The following is an 18,660-nucleotide window of genomic DNA, read 5'->3' as shown; positions in this document are numbered from 1 at the left end:
GTCCTCTTTTTCTCTGAAGAGGCAATTTGCATATTAAATTTCCCAGAGGAACATTGCATGGTGAATAAGCCTCCTTACCTTGTCGAGCCAGAGCTGATGTGTCACTCTCCATAAGGAGAAACGCTACCCCTTAGCCCTCACTGAGGCATTAAATCTTATGTATGCAATCTCTGCACAGCTCTACAAAATCATTTAGTATAGATTATAGAAAAATGACTACGTTCATTAATTCATAATAACAATGAATAATAACAATGAATACAATTAATACAAAGAAAAGATATTTAAAATTAATAGTAAAAAAAAAATCCAGTAGATATAAAAAGGTTTTATAAAGGTATTGGAAAATTTTGACAAGATTTTGCAAACATAGTCTGATCTCATCTGCCACTGCCCTTATTTATTCTTTTCCTTTGTATCTAGAATTCCATTTTCTTTATAGCATCTTACCTGCTAGCCATGTTCCAGAAGGGGGTGAACTGGATGATCCATTAAATAACAATGTAAATGGAATATGACCGGTCTGAAATAGCAGTGGAGAAATGCACTGAGCATGTCCCGATTCACTGACCAAACCCTGAGTATCGATTTCATTGTTGAATCTGTTGGTAGGAAAGTAAGCTGTATTATATCTGACAGAAGAAGGCCGTCATCATCATGACCAGAAATTGTAACTAATAGCTATAACAGGATTCAATTGCCAGTGATGTAACTACACTGCTGGAGTCCAAACATTTACTTTACCTATTATTTCGTCATTTTACAGATCAGTATATAGTTTATTCCACTGCAGTTTACCTGATAATTTCCATTAATACACTTTTCAATTCTGTTCATTGAATTCTCCTCTCAATCTGTCTTTAATATTCTCCATAATTTTTAACTAATCTAGTCGGCTTTGAATTTCAGGTTAGGCTAGATATTGAAGATGTCCAGTGTAATGAAATGTTGTACAGATTTTTAATTCATTTCATTTCGCATTTTTATTTCCTGCCAGATTCAAAATCCATGCGTAAGGGGGTGACAGGGACTGTTACGTGCCTACCCTCCTGAAAGATAACGTTTAAAAAATGGCTCTGACATGTAATTTTATTGAAGTTTTATGACTGTGGTAATATGTGAAAATGCATAGAACTGTATAAGAACTAATTAATGCAGTTATTGTGATGTAATGTATATAATATAATGATTGCACGATTTGAGTAATGTATAGTGAAAAGGGAAATATGCAGTGGTGGGTATATTAGTTAAGTAGGTTAAAGGTTACATTTATTGGCACTACCAATAAATATCGTTCGAGCAATATGAGGTCTCACCAGAAGTCTTGCGGAAATTCCAGTGAGATCCGGGGCCTGTGGCCCGGAGTAGGCACTGGAATGTGTGTCTCATTATCTTCGATGCAGAAGAGGCCGGACAGGAAAAAGTGAGAGGGAACGGTAGCGGATCTCAGAAAATCTGCGTTGCCGGATGGGGAGTCCCTAGGACCAACAGAGTCTGTTGAAGTAGGGTCAGTCCAAGCAGAAAGGAGACAAAGCCTAAAAATGTACTGTGTAAATGGAGCAACAACTGGAGGGTGCTGTGCCTGATATCGCATGTTGCAGACTGTTGTATCTGAACTGTCCAGTAAAGTTGAAATTGTTGAAACAAAGCGAGTGTCCTTTGATGTGTGTGTGGCTGAACCTGAGCCCATAGATATGAATGCAGTGGAGGCTTCTGGCCTATAAGTGAGTGTAAAGTAAACCACAGCACACATGGAATAGGACACTGTTTGTTAGTGGGGTGCCAGGGTGTGGATAAGCAGCAGCAGGCCCACAGCACCAGCCCTGAGCCCCGCTTCACACTTTTACTTACAGTGAAAAGAAACTTTCTTGTTTCCACCTAAGTACTTAATGCCTCGGTAGACACACACCCATACAGTAGTTTGCATCAGTGTATCAGTATTATGCCAGGGGTGGGCATATCATTGGTGCAATCTGTGCAGGGGCCCATGAGGTAAGTGGGCCCATTTCCACATGCAAAGCAGGTGGAAATATGAATTTGACTGGGAAGGGCCCATATACTGTTCTTGCACAGGCGCCCATTTCTGTCTTTGTCCTAGTGTATTATGCTATCAGTCTCGAGTCTAGGACATGTATTTGTAAGACATGTAAGAAACTTGTGCTACTGGTGTGTTAAACTCATAGGATATCTTAGATAAGATTTTTTTATCGCTGCTTTAGGCAAGCTCAGGTAAAGACAGGGTTTTAGGCTATAAATCCAAGGAATAATGTTTCCATTCAAAAAATATCAAGTAGCAATCTTGATACACAGTTTAAATCTTGATAAGCCAAAGTAGCCCCGATTCATGAAGCAATTTTAGCCAGAAAATCTTGTGTCTCTTGGTGTTTTTATACCATTCTCAATCTATTTGGAAAGTAAATGGAGTTTTACAGAAAACATTTTTAAAAAGTTGACAACCCAGGTGTTGTAGCCTCTTCAAACAGCTGATTGGAGGGTTACAATACAAGAGTTACACCTCTCCCACTGCTCCCTCTGATCTAATATTAATGGGTTATCTTAAAAGAATGCCATCAGTTTAAAAGCCTGAATAACCCTTTCAATGTATATACAGTATGCAGTAGGGTTATCAGCCGCCTCTAGTGCTTTTTACATCGATGTAGGTATTAAAGAACTCTTCATCAGAAAACACAGCTCAAACTGCTGTAAAAATATATTTATAAATGAACTATAACAGTATGTTTAGATTTAAACGGTAACTAACTGTACTTTCAAGTAACTTTTCAGAGTAATATACCCTGTATATGAGGAATAACTATATTTCTGGCCATTATATGATCTGTAGCCAACATTTTTACTCATCTTTCTCTCTGCATGCTCTATCTCTTAATTTTCAATTGACTTTGAGCTAATGTGATGAGAGGTGCTGCTATGATCTCTCCCTTATACATCACAGCAGCAGCATGTAGGAAATTATACACAATACTGAGCAGTGTACATGTGAGTCCAGCTCTGGTGTGAAGTAAAATACTTGTTAAAAAGAACTCAGCACAATCTTTCTGTGTCTCCCTCTGATTGTTGTCTCTCACCACCTCCCATTTCCCTTTTCATAGAGAATAAAGAGACACCTCACTGTGCTGGCGGCCTGTCTTGTTTTAAGCAGGATAGTTTGGACTTGTTTTTTCAGTGTAGATGGTGAGTTCTGGAGGGAGGTGGGAGGGAACAAGTGTCTCATAAGTGAAGAAAGAGGTTTCTTATATTCACATTGTCACAAAGTCACTGGCAATGTACTGGAGGGGAGATATTGTAGCATTAAGATTATTAGCTCCAGTATTAAACATAGGAAAAAGGTTCCAGCGCACAAAGGGGTTAATCAGCCATCTTTAGTGCTAGGATGATTGAACATTTGTAGACAGGGAGGAGGTCAGAGGATAAAATTCACAGCCTTTAGAGCATTTGCTGTGGGGTGGGCCTGGAGGTGAAAGCTCTGGGCTGTTTGTTTCACACATGCTGGATGTGTGGAGATTGCAGGTCTCCTGGTTTGAACTCCCTTGTTAAAGGACATGGAAGCTGGACTCTAAACTAGCACTTTATCAAAAAAATGTTGAAAGATAGATATTCAATTAATCTTCATTTTCACACTTACCTGCAAGTCACAATTATAGTAGTATCGAATTTTACATCTAGAATAGTAAACTTTTTCCCTCCCATTAAAGTCCCTGAGTGGGGAGAAATTTGGAGACACCATTTTTGATAATCTGTACAACAGCTTCCTAAATTCAAACAACTTGCATGGCAGGAGCAGTTCTGGAGATGTCCACCACACTGTGATTGGCAGGAGTCGGTTGTACCTGTGAATAAACACATGCATCACATTTCAGAGTTGCTGGATTATGTAGTTAACAGCAGAGAGCACAAAAAACAATTGAGAGATCGTAATCACTGGCAGTGCGTCTAGAGCAGGGTTCCCCAACTCCAGTGCTCAAGGCCCACCAACAGGTCATGTTTTCAGGATTTCCTTAGTATGGCTCAGGTGATAATTACATCACCTGTACAGGCAATAATTCCATCACATGTGCAATACTAAGGAAATCCTGAAAACATGATCTTTTGGTAGGCCTTGAGGACTGGAGTTGGGGAACACTGGTCTAGAGGAGAATACTTCCATAATAATGGTTTGATGATACATGGCTCAACTTCTGAATGAATGTCACATCAAAACCTGTGAATGCCTTCAAATGAAATTATTCTAAGCATTTGTCCTCTCTGCGAGCATGCTCACTCAGCTTAGATTAATGTCTCGTGACACAGGTTCACATGACAGACGGGGACATCAATCAAAGCTGAGTGGGAAACAGTAAATAGTCTCAGCTGCAACACAGCCCAGATGACTGGAAGGAGCAGTGTGTGGAACTTTTTTACAAGTAATTTTTCTCCATCATTCCAATAAAAAGGGGAATATTTAGCCCTGCAATAACAAGAAGTATAACAGAATTACATGCTTGCTTTAATATTACTAGCAATTTAACAATCATCGGGCATTGTTTTTTTAATACTTTCTTAATTGACATCACAGTTATGTAAAAGTTGCAGAAAAAACTCATTTGAGTTTATATGAATATGAATGTATGTTTTCATGTGTAAAAACCATATATAAAATTATCCTACACGAAAAGTTGAATATCTTTATGAATACATTGCATTACTAATCTTCTATGGATCCTGAGTAACTCAATCCAGTATTATATATCAGAGCTACATTTATACCTCTTTTAAAAATCCTCTCTGTTCTCAACAATGGAGGGATTTTTAATTTCATGCTTTACTTCTTGTTGAAGTCTATCAGAGGTGACAGAGTTTCCTAAGCAAGGAGAGTTTCCTAAGACAATGACCCCAAACACACCTCCAAGCTGTGTAAGGGCTATTTGACCAAGAAGGAGAGTGATGGGGTGCTACGCCAGATGACCTGGCCTCCACTGTCACCAGACCTGAACCCAATCGAGATGGTTTGGTGTGAGCTGGACCGCAGAGTGAAGCCAAAAGGGCCAACAAGTGCTAAGCATCTCTGGGAACTCCTTCAAGATTGTTGGAAGACCATTTCCGGTGACTACCTCTTGAAGCTCATCAAGAGAATGCCAAGAGTGTGCAAAGCAGTCATCAAAGCAAAAGGTGGCTACTTTGAAGAACCTAGAATATAAGACATATTTTCAGTTGTTTCACACTTTTTTGTTAAGTATATAATTCCACATGTGTTAATTCATAGTTTTGATGCCTTCAGTGTGAATGTACAATTTTCAGTCATGAAAATACAGAAAAATCTTTAAATGAGAAGGTGTGTCCAAACTTTTGGTCTGTACTGTATATATATGAAAAAAATTGTAGAAACAGCACTCCAAAAATAGATGATTTATTAGCTCAGCCATAGCTGTGGCAACGTTTTGGCTGAATACATCCTTTTTCAAGCAAAGTGCAGAGTATACAGGTGAGGTATATATCAGGTCATCCATTTAAAGGACAATTACATTATAAAGTGCAAAAAGTGCAACATGCAAAGTGCATAAAAACATACAGTACATATACCTAGATAGATCACATTATATAAAGCTTTTTTGATTCATGAGAATACATACACATTGTTTATTTACATGATATAGCTTAATCCATGATAAATTACTTAATAAATACAGGTGTATAGAATCAAAATAATCAGGATTGACTCACCGCATCAACATGTGAACAACGCCGAAAAGCGGCGTCTCCAGTGTTAAAAAACGCATGTCAAGATTGCTGCTGGAAAGGGGAGGAGACCAGACTGTGACATACAGAAAATCGACACTGAGCATGCTCCAATGACATCACTGGCGGATATGACATTGTACTAAGGGCGGAAGTGCTATAGACGCCATCTTTGATGTGGTACATATACCCACTATCCATTGTGCAAATAACTATATAAATGTGTTGCATCAGGGGCATTTTTGTTAAGGTATGCCCAAAAGAGTCATATATGTTTATGTTATTACCTTGTATTATACAATAATTAAAGTCTGAAACCTAAAAATACTTAGCACATAGCAACAATAACGGACAAAAAGGGCCAAAAAACAGGTAATAGTGCGATATTATATATTTTCTCTTTTTTATAATAGGGACATATAAGGATACTATTGGGTAACACCCCCCATTAGCTGGGGTTGGTAAACCCAATATCAGAGCAATAGGGGGAGCCACTCACCCGGTTGGGGGCAAGTTACTCAACCCACCATGCCCCATGCATCCATTCCCATATTATATACACATACCAGGTTTCAACCAAGCCCTTTAATAAATGAACGGTATTGGCATATTGGCTATATACATTATAAAGAGAATGTATAATAAAGACTCATATATATGATGCTCAATGTTGATCCAAAAATTAGCAACAATATATATTGACATGCAAAAAAATTATTATCACACGTTTAGATCACACTGTCACATGATGATGTAGAGGTGAGACCTGTAGATAATATAGTTCACTTTCTCCAAAGATCTATAAGAGATAAAAGAGTCACTATTAGTTAAAACTCCACAAAATCAAAGGCCATGTACCATATCACACAACGATTCAAATCCAAATGGAACATCAGAGATACATCAAAGAGATGCCAATTCAATTTTGAAATCCACATTTAGTCCTTTAGGACGTAATGTGTCTAATTTCCTTATCCATTGTAATTCTTTAATCTTAAGCATTTTAACCCGATCACCTCCCCTCCTCAGGGGGGCACGTGATCAATGATCCTAAATTTTAATTGTTTTTCATTGTGTCCGGCTTCAGTAAAATATTTAGAGACTGGCAAATCCAATCTGTTTTTGCGTATAGTATATCTGTGGTGGTTCAAACAGGTTATCAAATCCCATGTTGTCTCCCCCACATACATCAATTTACAAGGACAGTATAGAAGATATATGACGTATCCCGAGTCGCATGTCAAATAATGTTTGATAACAAATTTCTCATTTGTAATTGGATGTAGAAAAAAACTCCCCTTAATCAAATTTGGACAGTTTACACAATTCAAGCAAGGGTAAGATCCTGTTCTTTTATTACCTGTTAATGTTATTTGCTTCATACCTTTTTGAGGTCCCACATCAGCTCTCACCAATTTATCTTTCAACTTCCTTGCTCGTTTATACGAGAACAACGGAGGATTCTGAAATTGCATTTACGCAACATGCTCCAGTGTTTCCTAATTATTCTAGCGATAGAGTCACTCTCCTCATAAAATGTGGTAATAACTGGTATTCTATTAGACACCTTATCTATGCTCCTCTTAGATTTTAAAAGAGATTCACGTTCAAGATTATTTACCATATTAATCCCCTTGTCAAGTAAATATTTCGGATAATCCCTGACCAAAAATTTCATCCTCATTTTTTCAAGATTTTGTTTTAAATTATTATCATCACTTACAATTCTTTTAGTTCGCAAAAACTGACTAAATGGAAGAGAGTTTACCATCTTTCCAGGATGATTACTTTCAAATTTTAGAATGTTGTTTTTATCCGTCGGTTTCGAATATAGAGTAGTGCAAAATCTACCTTCCCTATAACTAACAAGAACATCCAAAAACTGGATTTCCTGTGCCAAGTAGACCAATGAAAACTTGATATCACTGTCAATAGTATTGATAAAGTAAAAAAAATTCAACAACTCTTGCTCAATGCCTTTCCACAGGAGGAAGATGTCATCTATGTAGCGCCACCATCTCAACACCAGTGAAAAAAGCGGCGCCACATAGACAAGCTACTCCTCCAACATGGCCATCATTTAATTTGCATAAGCGGGTGCCATATTGGCACCCATCGCAGTCCCGCGTCGTTGCATGTAATACTCATCACCAAACATAAAATAGTTATTAGTAAGTACCATCTCCAATAACTCCATGAAGAAACCAATACTTTAAGGCTTAAAGTTTGTAAAATCAAGTTTCCTTCTTACAGCAATAAGACCCCTCTCGTGTTTAATTGAGGTATATAATGATACCACATCAAATGATACCAACAATATAGGTTCATTAATCATTGGAACCTCCTGTAACTTGCATAAGAAATCATTTGTATCTTGTAAAAAGGAAGCAGTGTTTCTAGCCAATGGACCTAGAACTCTATCCAAAAATATACCTATTCGACTGAAAATGTAATCACTGCCTGAGATAATGGGACGTCCCGGAGGGTTCACCAAAGTTTTATGAATCTTCGGCAGGATGTATATAACTGGTGTAATACCATTCTTTACCAATAAATAATCAACTGAGATAATGACTTTTGTGTTTTCATTGGCTGTAAGCCATAATCATCAACATTAACAGAAATAAACACTTGAAATAGATCACTCTGTTTGTAATGACTCTACATAATATATGAGTTTCACTTTTTGGATTGAAGAACTGAAATAAATTAACCTTTTGATGACATTCTAATTTTGTGAGATGCATCTGTATATACACTGCTCAAAAAAATAAATGGAACACTTAAACAACAGAATATAACTGTCCACTTAGGAAGCAACACTGATTGACAATCAATTTCACATGCTGTTGTGCAAATGGAATAGACAATAGATGGAAATTATTGGCAATTATCAAGACACACTCAATAAAGGAGTGGTTCTGCAGGTGGGGACCACAGACCACATCTCAGTACCAATGCTTTTTGGCTGATGTTTTGGTCACTTCTGAATGTTGGTTGTGCTTTCACGCTCGTGGTAGCATGAGACGGACTCTACAACCCACAGAAGTTGCTCAGGTAGTGCAGCTCATCCAGGATGGCACATCAATGCGAGCACTGGCAAGAAGGTTTTATGTGTCTGTCAGCGTAGTGTCCAGAGGCTGGAGGCGCTACCAGGAGACAGGCCAGTACACCAGGAGACGTGGAGGGGGCAGTAGGAGGGCAACAACTCAGCAGCAGGACTGCTACCTCCGCCTTTGTGCAAGGAGAAATAGGAGAAGCACTGCCAGAGCCCTGCAAAATGATCTCCAGCAGGCCACAAATGTGCATGTGTCTGCACAAATGGTTAGAAACCGACTCCATGAGGGTGGTATAAGGGCCAGACGTCCACAGATGGGGGTTGTGCTCACAGCCCAACACCGTGCAGGACGCTTGGCATTTGCCACAGAACACCAGGATTGGCAAAATCGCCACTGGCGCACTGTGCTCTTCACAGATGAAAGCAGGTTCACACTGAGCACATGTGACAGACGTGACAGAGTCTGGAGACGCCATGGAGAGCGATCTGCTGCCTGCAACATCCTTCAGCATGACCGGTTTGGCAGTGGGTCAGTAATGGTGTGGGGTGGCATTTCTTTGGAGGGCCACACAGCCCTCCATGTGCTTGCCAGAGGTAGCCTGATTGCCATTAGGTACAGAGATGAGCTCCTCAGACCCCTTGTGAGACCATATGCTGGTGCAGTTGGACCTGGGTTCCTCCTAATGCAGGACAATGCCAGACCTCATGTGGCTGGAGTGTGTCAGCAGTTCCTGCAAGATGAAGGCATTGAAGCTATGGACAGGCCCGCCCGTTCCCCAGACCTGAATCCGATTGAGCACATAGGGGACATCATGTCTCGCTTCAGCCACCAATGTCACGTTGCACCACAGACTGTCCAGGAGTTGGCGGATGCTTTAGTCCAGGTCTGGGAGGAGATCCCACAGGAGACCATCCGCAACCTCATCAGGAGCATGCCCAGGTATTGTAGGGAGGTCATACAGGCACATGGAGGCCACACACAATACTGAGCCTCATTTTGACTTCTTTTAAGGACATTACATCAAAGTTGGATCTGCCTGTAGTGTGTTTTTCCACTTTAATTTTGGGAGTGACTCCAAATCCAGGCCTCCTTTGGTTAATAAATTTGATTTCCATTGATGATTTTTGTGTGATTTTGTTGTCAGTGACGCGCCCCCTGTGCCTGTGTTGTGCAGGGGATACCCGGAACCGGGCCTCTGGTGGGATGTAGTCTCAGTGGCGCTGACCCAGTCTGTGCCCAGGGTGGTCAATTCAGTGGCAGTCTATTTGTATTGTAATGGTCCAACTACGCCACCCGTGGATTGCGGTCAGTGGGGACCGCCGCTGCGCTGCAGACCACTGTGGCTGATGTTATATGCGCAGCCAAGAATGGGATAACTCACCACAGGAGGAGTATTGCCTCAGGGCAGCTAGAGCAGATGATGGTAGTGATGGTGTGAGCGTCCCAGTACTAATGGTGCTGGTGCGGCGATGAAACACAGAGACGTGTGGTGCAGTTTCCAATGCTTTACTCACAGTTCTCATCCAGGTCACTTGTGCACATGAAGGACCGCCTGAGCCATGCTGCGTTCACCAGGCAAGGGGCTCGACCAACTCCCAGGCAATTCCAGAGCGTGGCACAGGGCTCCCTTCCTTTCCTTTCTCTGGCCGTCCCCACCAGTGACCCACCTTTGTCCAGCTTCCTCGGGCCTTCTGTTGGCGAAACCTCTCTCCGGTTTCCCTGACCCTATGTGGTATGCTTTCCTGGTGGATGTAGCGAGGGGTCGCACCAAGATGTGGTCACAACCTCCGGTTTTGGCTGAGGATTAGTCGCCTCCACCAATTTGGGTTCCGGTACCCTGCTCTGCCAACCCTTCACCCTGTATCTCCTGGGCATATGGGGTTCCTTCTGTCCTCGTGTCTCTGGGCCTTTCTCTGTGTTCCTTGCTTCCTTTCTCCTCTTTTCCAGTTCCTTTCTTACTTTCCTTTCCGTTCCTTCTCCTCTCTCTTTCTGCTGTTTCTGGCCTCCACTCCAGGCCTGCCTCTGGAGCTGGGCCCAGACTGAGCCACAGCTCCCTGTCAGCCCTCTCTGGCTGAACTCCTCTCTGAACTGAACTGACTCCTGTCCTAAGATGGTGCCCACCTTATATACCTCCTTCTGACACCCGAGCCCAGGTGACTAGCAACCAATGGGCTCCTACCTATGCCCAGAAACCCACCCCTATCTGCTCCTACACCACTGGGTATTCCACCCCCCGCCCCACTCCAGCCAGGGACAGATGCTGTCGTGCCTGCACTCCTGTCTAGTGGGAGCACCGTTGACCTGTCCCTCGGAAATGGGGTGTGTGTGGTGCATGCAGCTAAACGAGTCCTGGTCCACACTCCATCCTTACCCGGGAGTGGAATACCACACCTCTGGTTTGAGGTGCAATACCCCTGTAGCAGCCGAGCCCTCGGGGTGCTACATTCCCCCCTGGTAAATCACAGCACGTCCTCGGGCTGGAAGAGAACAAAACAATTTGAAAACATACAAATTTTTAGAATGCATTCGCATATAAGACATTCAACAATTAACCCATCCCTTTATGGGAGGTACTCTTTTCCTTTTAAACGTTACTGGTATAAACATCGTAAAACATTATAAGACTTTCTTCACACACATATAGAATACTATAAACTCCTTTAGCAGCATATGAAACTTTTTCAGTATAAGACATTCTTAAACAAAAACATTTTCAAGTAAAACATTTTCAAGCAGATTCTTGAACTCTGGCCGCTGTGCAACTTGCGACCAGGAAAAGGTGCAACAGTCCATTTAATTCGTCCTGAGGTAGACGTTGCAGTTCTTGTATAAAATCAGTAGGGGGCGCTTTAAGAAGCGCAACTATTTACAAGGGTGGCCGCTCTCAGTCCTCGGCCAGTGGGGATAAGGGAGTGGCTGCTCACAGTCCTCAGCCTGGTTAGGGATTAGGGGCACACAGGTAACGTTCACACAGTCAACAGTTTCATCTACAATTCTGATACCCTGACGGGTAACTATTTACAGTTAATTTTACCGTTTATTCAATAACGGTGTCCTCCTGATGCTCCTTCCTCATAGCCTTCAGACCCATCCGGGCACTCAGGGTAGTCCATGTCTGGGCGGTACCGCAGCTCCTCCTCTGTTAGACGGTGGACATGGAGGGCATACAGTCCCTTTGCGCCCTTGTGCCGGGTGTAGGTGACCACGTCACCGGGGTACAGGTCACGGCCGTGATGTCCCTCCGGCAGGTGGCCCTCTACGTCCCTTCTGGTGACAAAGACGTCGGTGTCAGCCTCCGGGTCTCTGATGAAGCCCCAGCCGTGCTCCAGCTGGAACTTGACTACGGTCCCGGTGGCTCTGGGACCGCGGATGGCGTGGGCGTCTTGTCGGGCCCTCCTCTTCTGTTCCGCGCTCCTGGCCTGGAGTCGCTCCTCCCTGATGCGCCTCTGCCGTCGCTCCCTTTCAAAGGTGGCCAGCTGCTGACGGCAGCAATCCAGGCGCCGGGCTGCTTCCGCCCGGATCTCCTGGGTGAACCCCATGAGATTCTCGCCGGTGGGGTCCCATGAAAACTGGGATTCCTCCGGCGGGGGTGCAGCGATGTTGGCAGGCTCCGGGGCCGGGATCAGAGGCTCGCTCAGGGGTTGTTCTTTCCGGAGACGGGGGTTGACAAGCTCCGGTGGCCACTCAAAGGGCAGCCCGTCTGGGCTGGTATGTTGGGCGTACAGGTCCGCACCCAGGGGTGGCACCGCGGGCTTTGGACGGGTGGCAGCGCCCGGGGGCACTCGGCCTTGCGACCAGGCCGTTGGTCGCGCCCGGGGGTGGCACCGCCAAGGTAGGGGGCGCTGGTGAGGCAGTGGCGCCCGGGTGTGCTGGGTCTTGGGTCCCGGCCTGTGACGTCTCCCGCTTTACGGCGCCCGGGTTCAGAGGGCACAGCGCAGGGCGGGGCGTGACAGTGACGTTTGCAGCCTGAGGCCTAGCTGGCGGCGGTGGAGGCATGATGTCAGGTACGGTCCCCGGGGCTTCGGGTCCCGCAGTGGAGGGTGAGGGCAGGCTGGTGTTCCCAGGGCTTGGGGTGGTGGCGTCCCCATTACTTGCCTCGGTCTCCGTGGCCTCCTCCGCGGCGTCGTCTGCAGCTGCCGGTCCCTCTTCTCCGCGCCCAGTGGTAAGCGCGCTGCCCGGTCCCGGCGGGGTCCTCCGCTTTCTGCCTTCGTGCTGCCGGGCCATCTCCTCTCTCCACCCGGCAAACACATCCCGCTGCGCCCGGACCATCCTCCTGTTCAGGTCTTCCAGCGCTGCGCGTGCACTGTCCGGGTCCCTGGGCAGCTGGGCTAGCAACTCTGTCAGGCTGCAGGGTGGCTCAGCTTGCAGCAGGCTGCGGGCCAGGGTGCTGGTGGAGTTTTCTGCTCCCTCCATCTCCGGGTGCAGCAGGTCCAGACTGATCCAGGCCGCGCCCGGCCCCACAGTTTTCTTTCCTATCCGCCCCCATGGGGGGTGGTCTTGGGGGCATCTGCTGACAATCACCTTTAGGGGCAGCCCCCCCCCACATTGATGGACATCTCCATTGCTGCACTCATTGTTGCTGGGGGCGGGCCCCTCCTTTGGCGCCACTCTGGGACCTGGCCCACGATGGGAGGCGGCTTCCTGCTGTCCTTTGGTGCGCACATAATGGCGTCCGCTCTGCCAGGGCGGGAAAAACGGATGAAGATGGCGGGAAACGGTCCAAAATGGCGTCTGATGGCGGGAATCGGCTCCGGATGGCGGGAAACGACTCCGAACGGCGGGAAACTTCTGGAAATGGCGGGAGACTTCTTTTCAAGGTACATGTACGATCTTCTTCAGGCACGCAATACCCGCTTGTGGCGGGTTGGTAAAGATCCTGCCGACTACGCCAAAGTTGACGCGCCCCATGGGCCTGTGTTGTGCAGGGGATACCCGGAACCAGGCCTCTGGTGGGATGTAGTCTCAGTGGCGCTGACCCGGTCCGTGCCCAGGGTGGTCAATTCAGTGGCAGTCTATTTGTATTGTAATGGTCCGACTACGCCAAAAGTTGATTGCGGTCAGTGGGGACCGCCGCTGCGCTGCAGACCACTGGGGCTGATGTTATATGCGCAGCCAAGAATGGGATAACTCCCCACGGGAGGAGTATTGCCTCAGGGCAGCTAGAGTAGATGATGGTAGTGATGGTGTGAGCGTCCCAGTACTAATGGTGCTGGTGCGGCGATGAAACACAGAGACGTGTGGTGCAGTTTCCAATGCTTTACTCACAGTTCTCATCCAGGTCACTTGTGCACATGAAGGACCGCCTGAGCCGTGCTGCGTTCACCAGGCAAGGGGCTCGACCAACTCCCAGGCAATTCCAGAGTGTGGCACAGGGCTCCCTTCCTTTCCTTTCTCTGGCCGTCCCCACCAGTGACCCACCTTTGTCCAGCTTCCTCGGGCCTTCTGTTGGCGAAACCTCTCTCCGGTTTCCCTGACCCTATGTGGTATGCTTTCCTGGTGGATGTAGTGAGGGGTCGCATCAAGATGTGGTCACAACCTCCGGTTTTGGCTGAGGATTAGTCGCCTCCACCAATTTGGGTTCCGGTACCCTGCTCTGCCAACCCTTCACCCTGTATCTCCTGGGCATATGGGGTTCCTTCTGTCCTCGTGTCTCTGGGCCTTTCTCTGTGTTCCTTGCTTCCTTTCTCCTCTTTTCCAGTTCCTTTCTTACTTTCCTTTCCGTTCCTTCTCCTCTCTCTTTCTGCTGTTTCTGGCCTCCACTCCAGGCCTGCCTCTGGAGCTGGGCCCAGACTGAGCCACAGCTCTCTGTCAGCACTCTCTGGCTGAACTCCTCTCTGAACTGAACTGACTCCTGTCCTAAGATGGTGCCCACCTTATATACCTCCTTCTGACACCCGAGCCCAGGTGACTAGCAACCAATGGGCTCCTACCTATGCCCAGAAACCCACCCCTATCTGCTCCTACACCACTGGGTATTCCACCCCCCGCCCCACTCCAGCCAGGGACAGATGCTGTCGTGCCTGCACTTCTGTCTAGTGGGAGCACCGTTGACCTGTCCCTCGGAAATGTGGTGTGTGTGGTGCATGCAGCTAAATGAGTCCTGGTCCACACTCCATCCTTACCCGGGAGTGGAATACCACACCTCTGGTTTGAGGTGCAATACCCCTGTAGCAGCCGAGCCCTCGGGGTGCTACATCAGCAAATTCAACTTTGTACAGAACAAAGTATTCAATGAGAATATTTCATTCATTCAGATCTAGGATGTGTTATTTGAGTGTTCCTTTTATTTTTTTGAGCAGTGTATATATATATATATATATATATATATATATATATACATATACATATATACACGTATATAAAATCAGCAAACATAATCCTTGGGTGGTTCACTGATTAAAGCTGTATACCGGTGACCAACAGAGGAATACAGAAAGAGGTGAGTTATCCAGCAACAGGTGTAAAAAAATATTATAAAAACAACAAATTTATTAAATCATTTTAAAAACATGATAGAAAAACAGGAAGTTATCTCGGGATGTAGATTATACATGCTATGATGAAGAATCTTGTTGTTCAAAGCGCATAAACTATTTCCTGGGATAACTTCTTTTCTGCTGTGTTTTTAAAATGATTTAATAATTTTTTTGCTTTTATAATATTTTTTCCTCCTAGACATGTTGCTGGCTTACTCCCCTTTATCTAGAAATAATTTCCAACTGTATTTGAAGTATCTGTATCACCAGCTTTAATTCAGTTATCTTAGCCGCACAATAAAGTTTTGCAGACACAACTTTTTTCGGATTGCAACAGGATCCTTGTCCTTTTTACACTGAAGTCTATGGGTAACAGTAATAGATCAATTACATGGTCATCTCTTTTTCTTCCAATTGAAGAATTGGACATGTGAACTTAGCCTAAGACATATCTAAAATATATATTATTTAATGAACTTCTTGCATTCAGAATGTACAGTAGTTAGATACATTCAGATGAGTTTGTTTGTGGCCCCAGTCTGCACAATGGAAGATGAGAAATGCTCTTGTCCACGTCCATATACTGTAAATGAAACAAGTGACTTGATTTTACAACTTTGTGATTGGTCTCTGAGAATTCTGGGTATTACCGCCAGGATAAAACATGTGCTAGTAACAAGTATGTAGCCTTTGTGTGAAGCATTGCATTATTCTAATTAAAGTAAGGAATCAGACATATTGTCCGTTTTTGCCAACAGAATGAGACAATGGACAAATGTTGACTCCACTTCACAGTGTGGGAAGACAGTAATTGCCTCCCAACAAAGGCCATTGTTTACAACAGTAAGAGATGGGGATGTCAATATCTGTGGGGCAGTCTTCGTGTCTACAGGGGCTAGGTTATTGGAATTCTGCTATAATTACAGGAAACCAGCCTTACTCAACCTGTATGTGACACTAGTTTCCTATAATTAAAACAGAACTTTATTTGTGGCTTATAAATTTATATCTGTCACTATTACTGGGTAAAGTTCCAAGAAAAGAGCATTTATTTAAAGTGGGATTACATTCTCTATCTAGCCGTTTCATAAAGGGAATTAAAAAAACAACAACTTTAAATAAGAAACCCTCTTACTTTTTGTTATATAATCTCTTAATAAAAAATAAATATATCCCAGAAAACCCCTTTCAGTTGAGCCATATGTCAGAAGTTATCTGTAAACCACTCACTTTCTTGTTACTGGACTGTAGATTTTTTCCCTAATGTACTTTACAGTGTGTAGTAAGATTATGTTTAAGGGGAACCTGACAGCTGATACATGGTGCCCAAACCATGGGCAGCATGTATCAGCCACTGGCTATACGATCACAGCTATGTATGTTTGTCTCTATAATGCTGCGGCGTTTCAGAGAAAAACACCATTTTAAAAGCTGCCAGGGATTGAGCTGCACAGGAGACTAGTCATACAGGCGGGTCCTTGGCGGCTTCTCCCCACCCCTCCGCCTACCTCCAGTCTTTGAATGACAGGTCACTGCTGAGATTTTAAACAGAGGAGGCAGGTCATTCACATACCGCCGGCAGCAGAGGGGCCAGGGAATCACAGAAAGGGAGGAGAAGACAGTGTACAGTCCGGCCTCTGTGCATCGAAATATAATTAGTAGAAAACGTCAAATGGTGATTAAAGAAGAACAAATAAAGTGGATTTCCTCATCAAAGGTATCAATTTAACCAGCATTACAGCATCATTACAGCCATGTCTTTACGTTACAAAGCTCATGCTGATGGGTTCTCCTTCGTGGTCTATTGTCATTGCCATTTATTATTATTATTATTATTATTATAGCGCCATTTATTCCATGGCGCTTTACATGTGATAGGGATATACATAACAAAAGCATTTACATAATCTTAACAAAACAAGTCAGCGACTGGTACAGGAGGAGCGAGGACCCTGCCCGCGAGGGCTCACATTGTAGAAGGGATAGGTGAGGATACATTAGGTGAGGGTAGAGCTGGTCGTGCAGTGGTGTTTACTGCAGGTTGTAGGCTTGTTGGAAGCCATAAACATTTGGAAACTATCTCAAATTGGGTGTTTTGCCTTCCCTCTACCAACAGTACAGGATCACAGATTGAAGCCAAAAATTTATTACAATTACACTATGAGAACATATTGTTAGAATTCCTCAAAAAATTTTCACGTTGGCTGTGTACTACTACGCAGTTGAGCTCATTATTTGCATTACACTGAATGGATCATAGTGATTGGCATAGCAGATCATTGTAACAAAGAGACCGTGTACAGCTTCAAGCTGACCTCAGCTTAAATGTTGGTTTATTGTACAGTGTATCCAAGGTGCATAAGCCTGAAATTGATGTTTTAGCTTGTCAGAGAATGAATTTATGGCATGTGTTATGGTTAATGATGTGAAGTAAAACATTAGACCACCGGTGCTCATTTTATATATATTATTAGTTTATCTACTTGTCAATTGTTATATTTTCAATGTAACAAAGATAAAACAATGTTATATTCACATTACTGCTTTAAAAATTAGTTTATTCTACCAAGTGGCTGATCCTGACAAACAGATGGTTGCCTGGTCATGTTATACAGTGGCTTGTGAAAGTATTCACCCCTTGCCTTTTTACTTATTTTGCTACATTACAACCTGTATTTAAATATTTTTGTAATCTGATTTGTGTGTGATGCATCAGCATTAAATGGTACAAGTTGATGAAGTGAGAAAAATATAGGCATAAATTAAATTTATGGGATCATATAATTAAAAATTGGCATGTGCATATGACACAACTAAAAATTTCTGGTGCAAGCAATTACCTTCATAAGTTACATGCATACACACCTTTTCTGAAAGGCCACAGAGGCTGCAACACCACTAAGCAAGAGGCACCACTAACCAAACAACACCATGGAGACCAAGGAGATCTCCAAACAAGTCAGGGACAAAGTGGTTGAGAAGTAGAAATCAGGGTTGGGATGCAAAAAGATATCCCAGTCTCTGATGATCCCCTGGAACACCATCAAATTCATTATCATCAAATGGAAATAACATGATACCACAACAAATCTGCCAAGAGAGGGCTGCCCACCAAAACTCTCAGCATGGACAACAAGGGCATTTATCAGAGAAGCAGCACAGAGACCAAAGGTAACCCTGAAGGAGCTGCAGAGTTACCAAGCAGAGACTAGAGTATCTGTTCATAAGACCACAATAAGCCATACACTCCAAAGAGGTGGCCTTTATGGAAGAGTGGGCAGGCAAAAAAATCCTTTACTTACACAAAAACTGGAAGGCTCATTTTGAGTTTGCCAAAAGACATGTGGTAGACTCCCCAAATGTATAGAGAAAGGTGCTGTAATCAGATGAGA

The 18,660-nt window shown here is 44.0% G+C and overlaps 1 protein-coding gene across 2 annotated transcripts in view; it reads right to left on the bottom strand.

Moving 5' to 3' along the window:
- Window positions 1-18,660, bottom strand: part of SUSD2 (sushi domain containing 2) — a 356,158-nt gene that overhangs the window by 242,346 nt on the left and 95,152 nt on the right. For both annotated transcript variants that reach the window (XM_073676401.1, XM_073676400.1), the window contains exons 2-3: window positions 3,644-3,848; window positions 451-602 (exon numbers count right to left, since the gene is read on the bottom strand). In XM_073676401.1, coding sequence (XP_073532502.1) covers window positions 451-602; window positions 3,644-3,848 — 357 coding nt within the window. The remainder of the gene's footprint in view (window positions 1-450; window positions 603-3,643; window positions 3,849-18,660) is intronic.

The sequence above is a fragment of the Phyllobates terribilis genome, unplaced genomic scaffold (genome assembly GCF_046119375.1).
Source record: "Phyllobates terribilis strain yellow unplaced genomic scaffold, ASM4611937v1 Scaffold_1__5_contigs__length_1240528914, whole genome shotgun sequence".
Taxonomy (NCBI): Eukaryota; Metazoa; Chordata; class Amphibia; order Anura; family Dendrobatidae; genus Phyllobates; species Phyllobates terribilis.
This window is presented reverse-complemented; position numbering and strand designations above follow the sequence as displayed.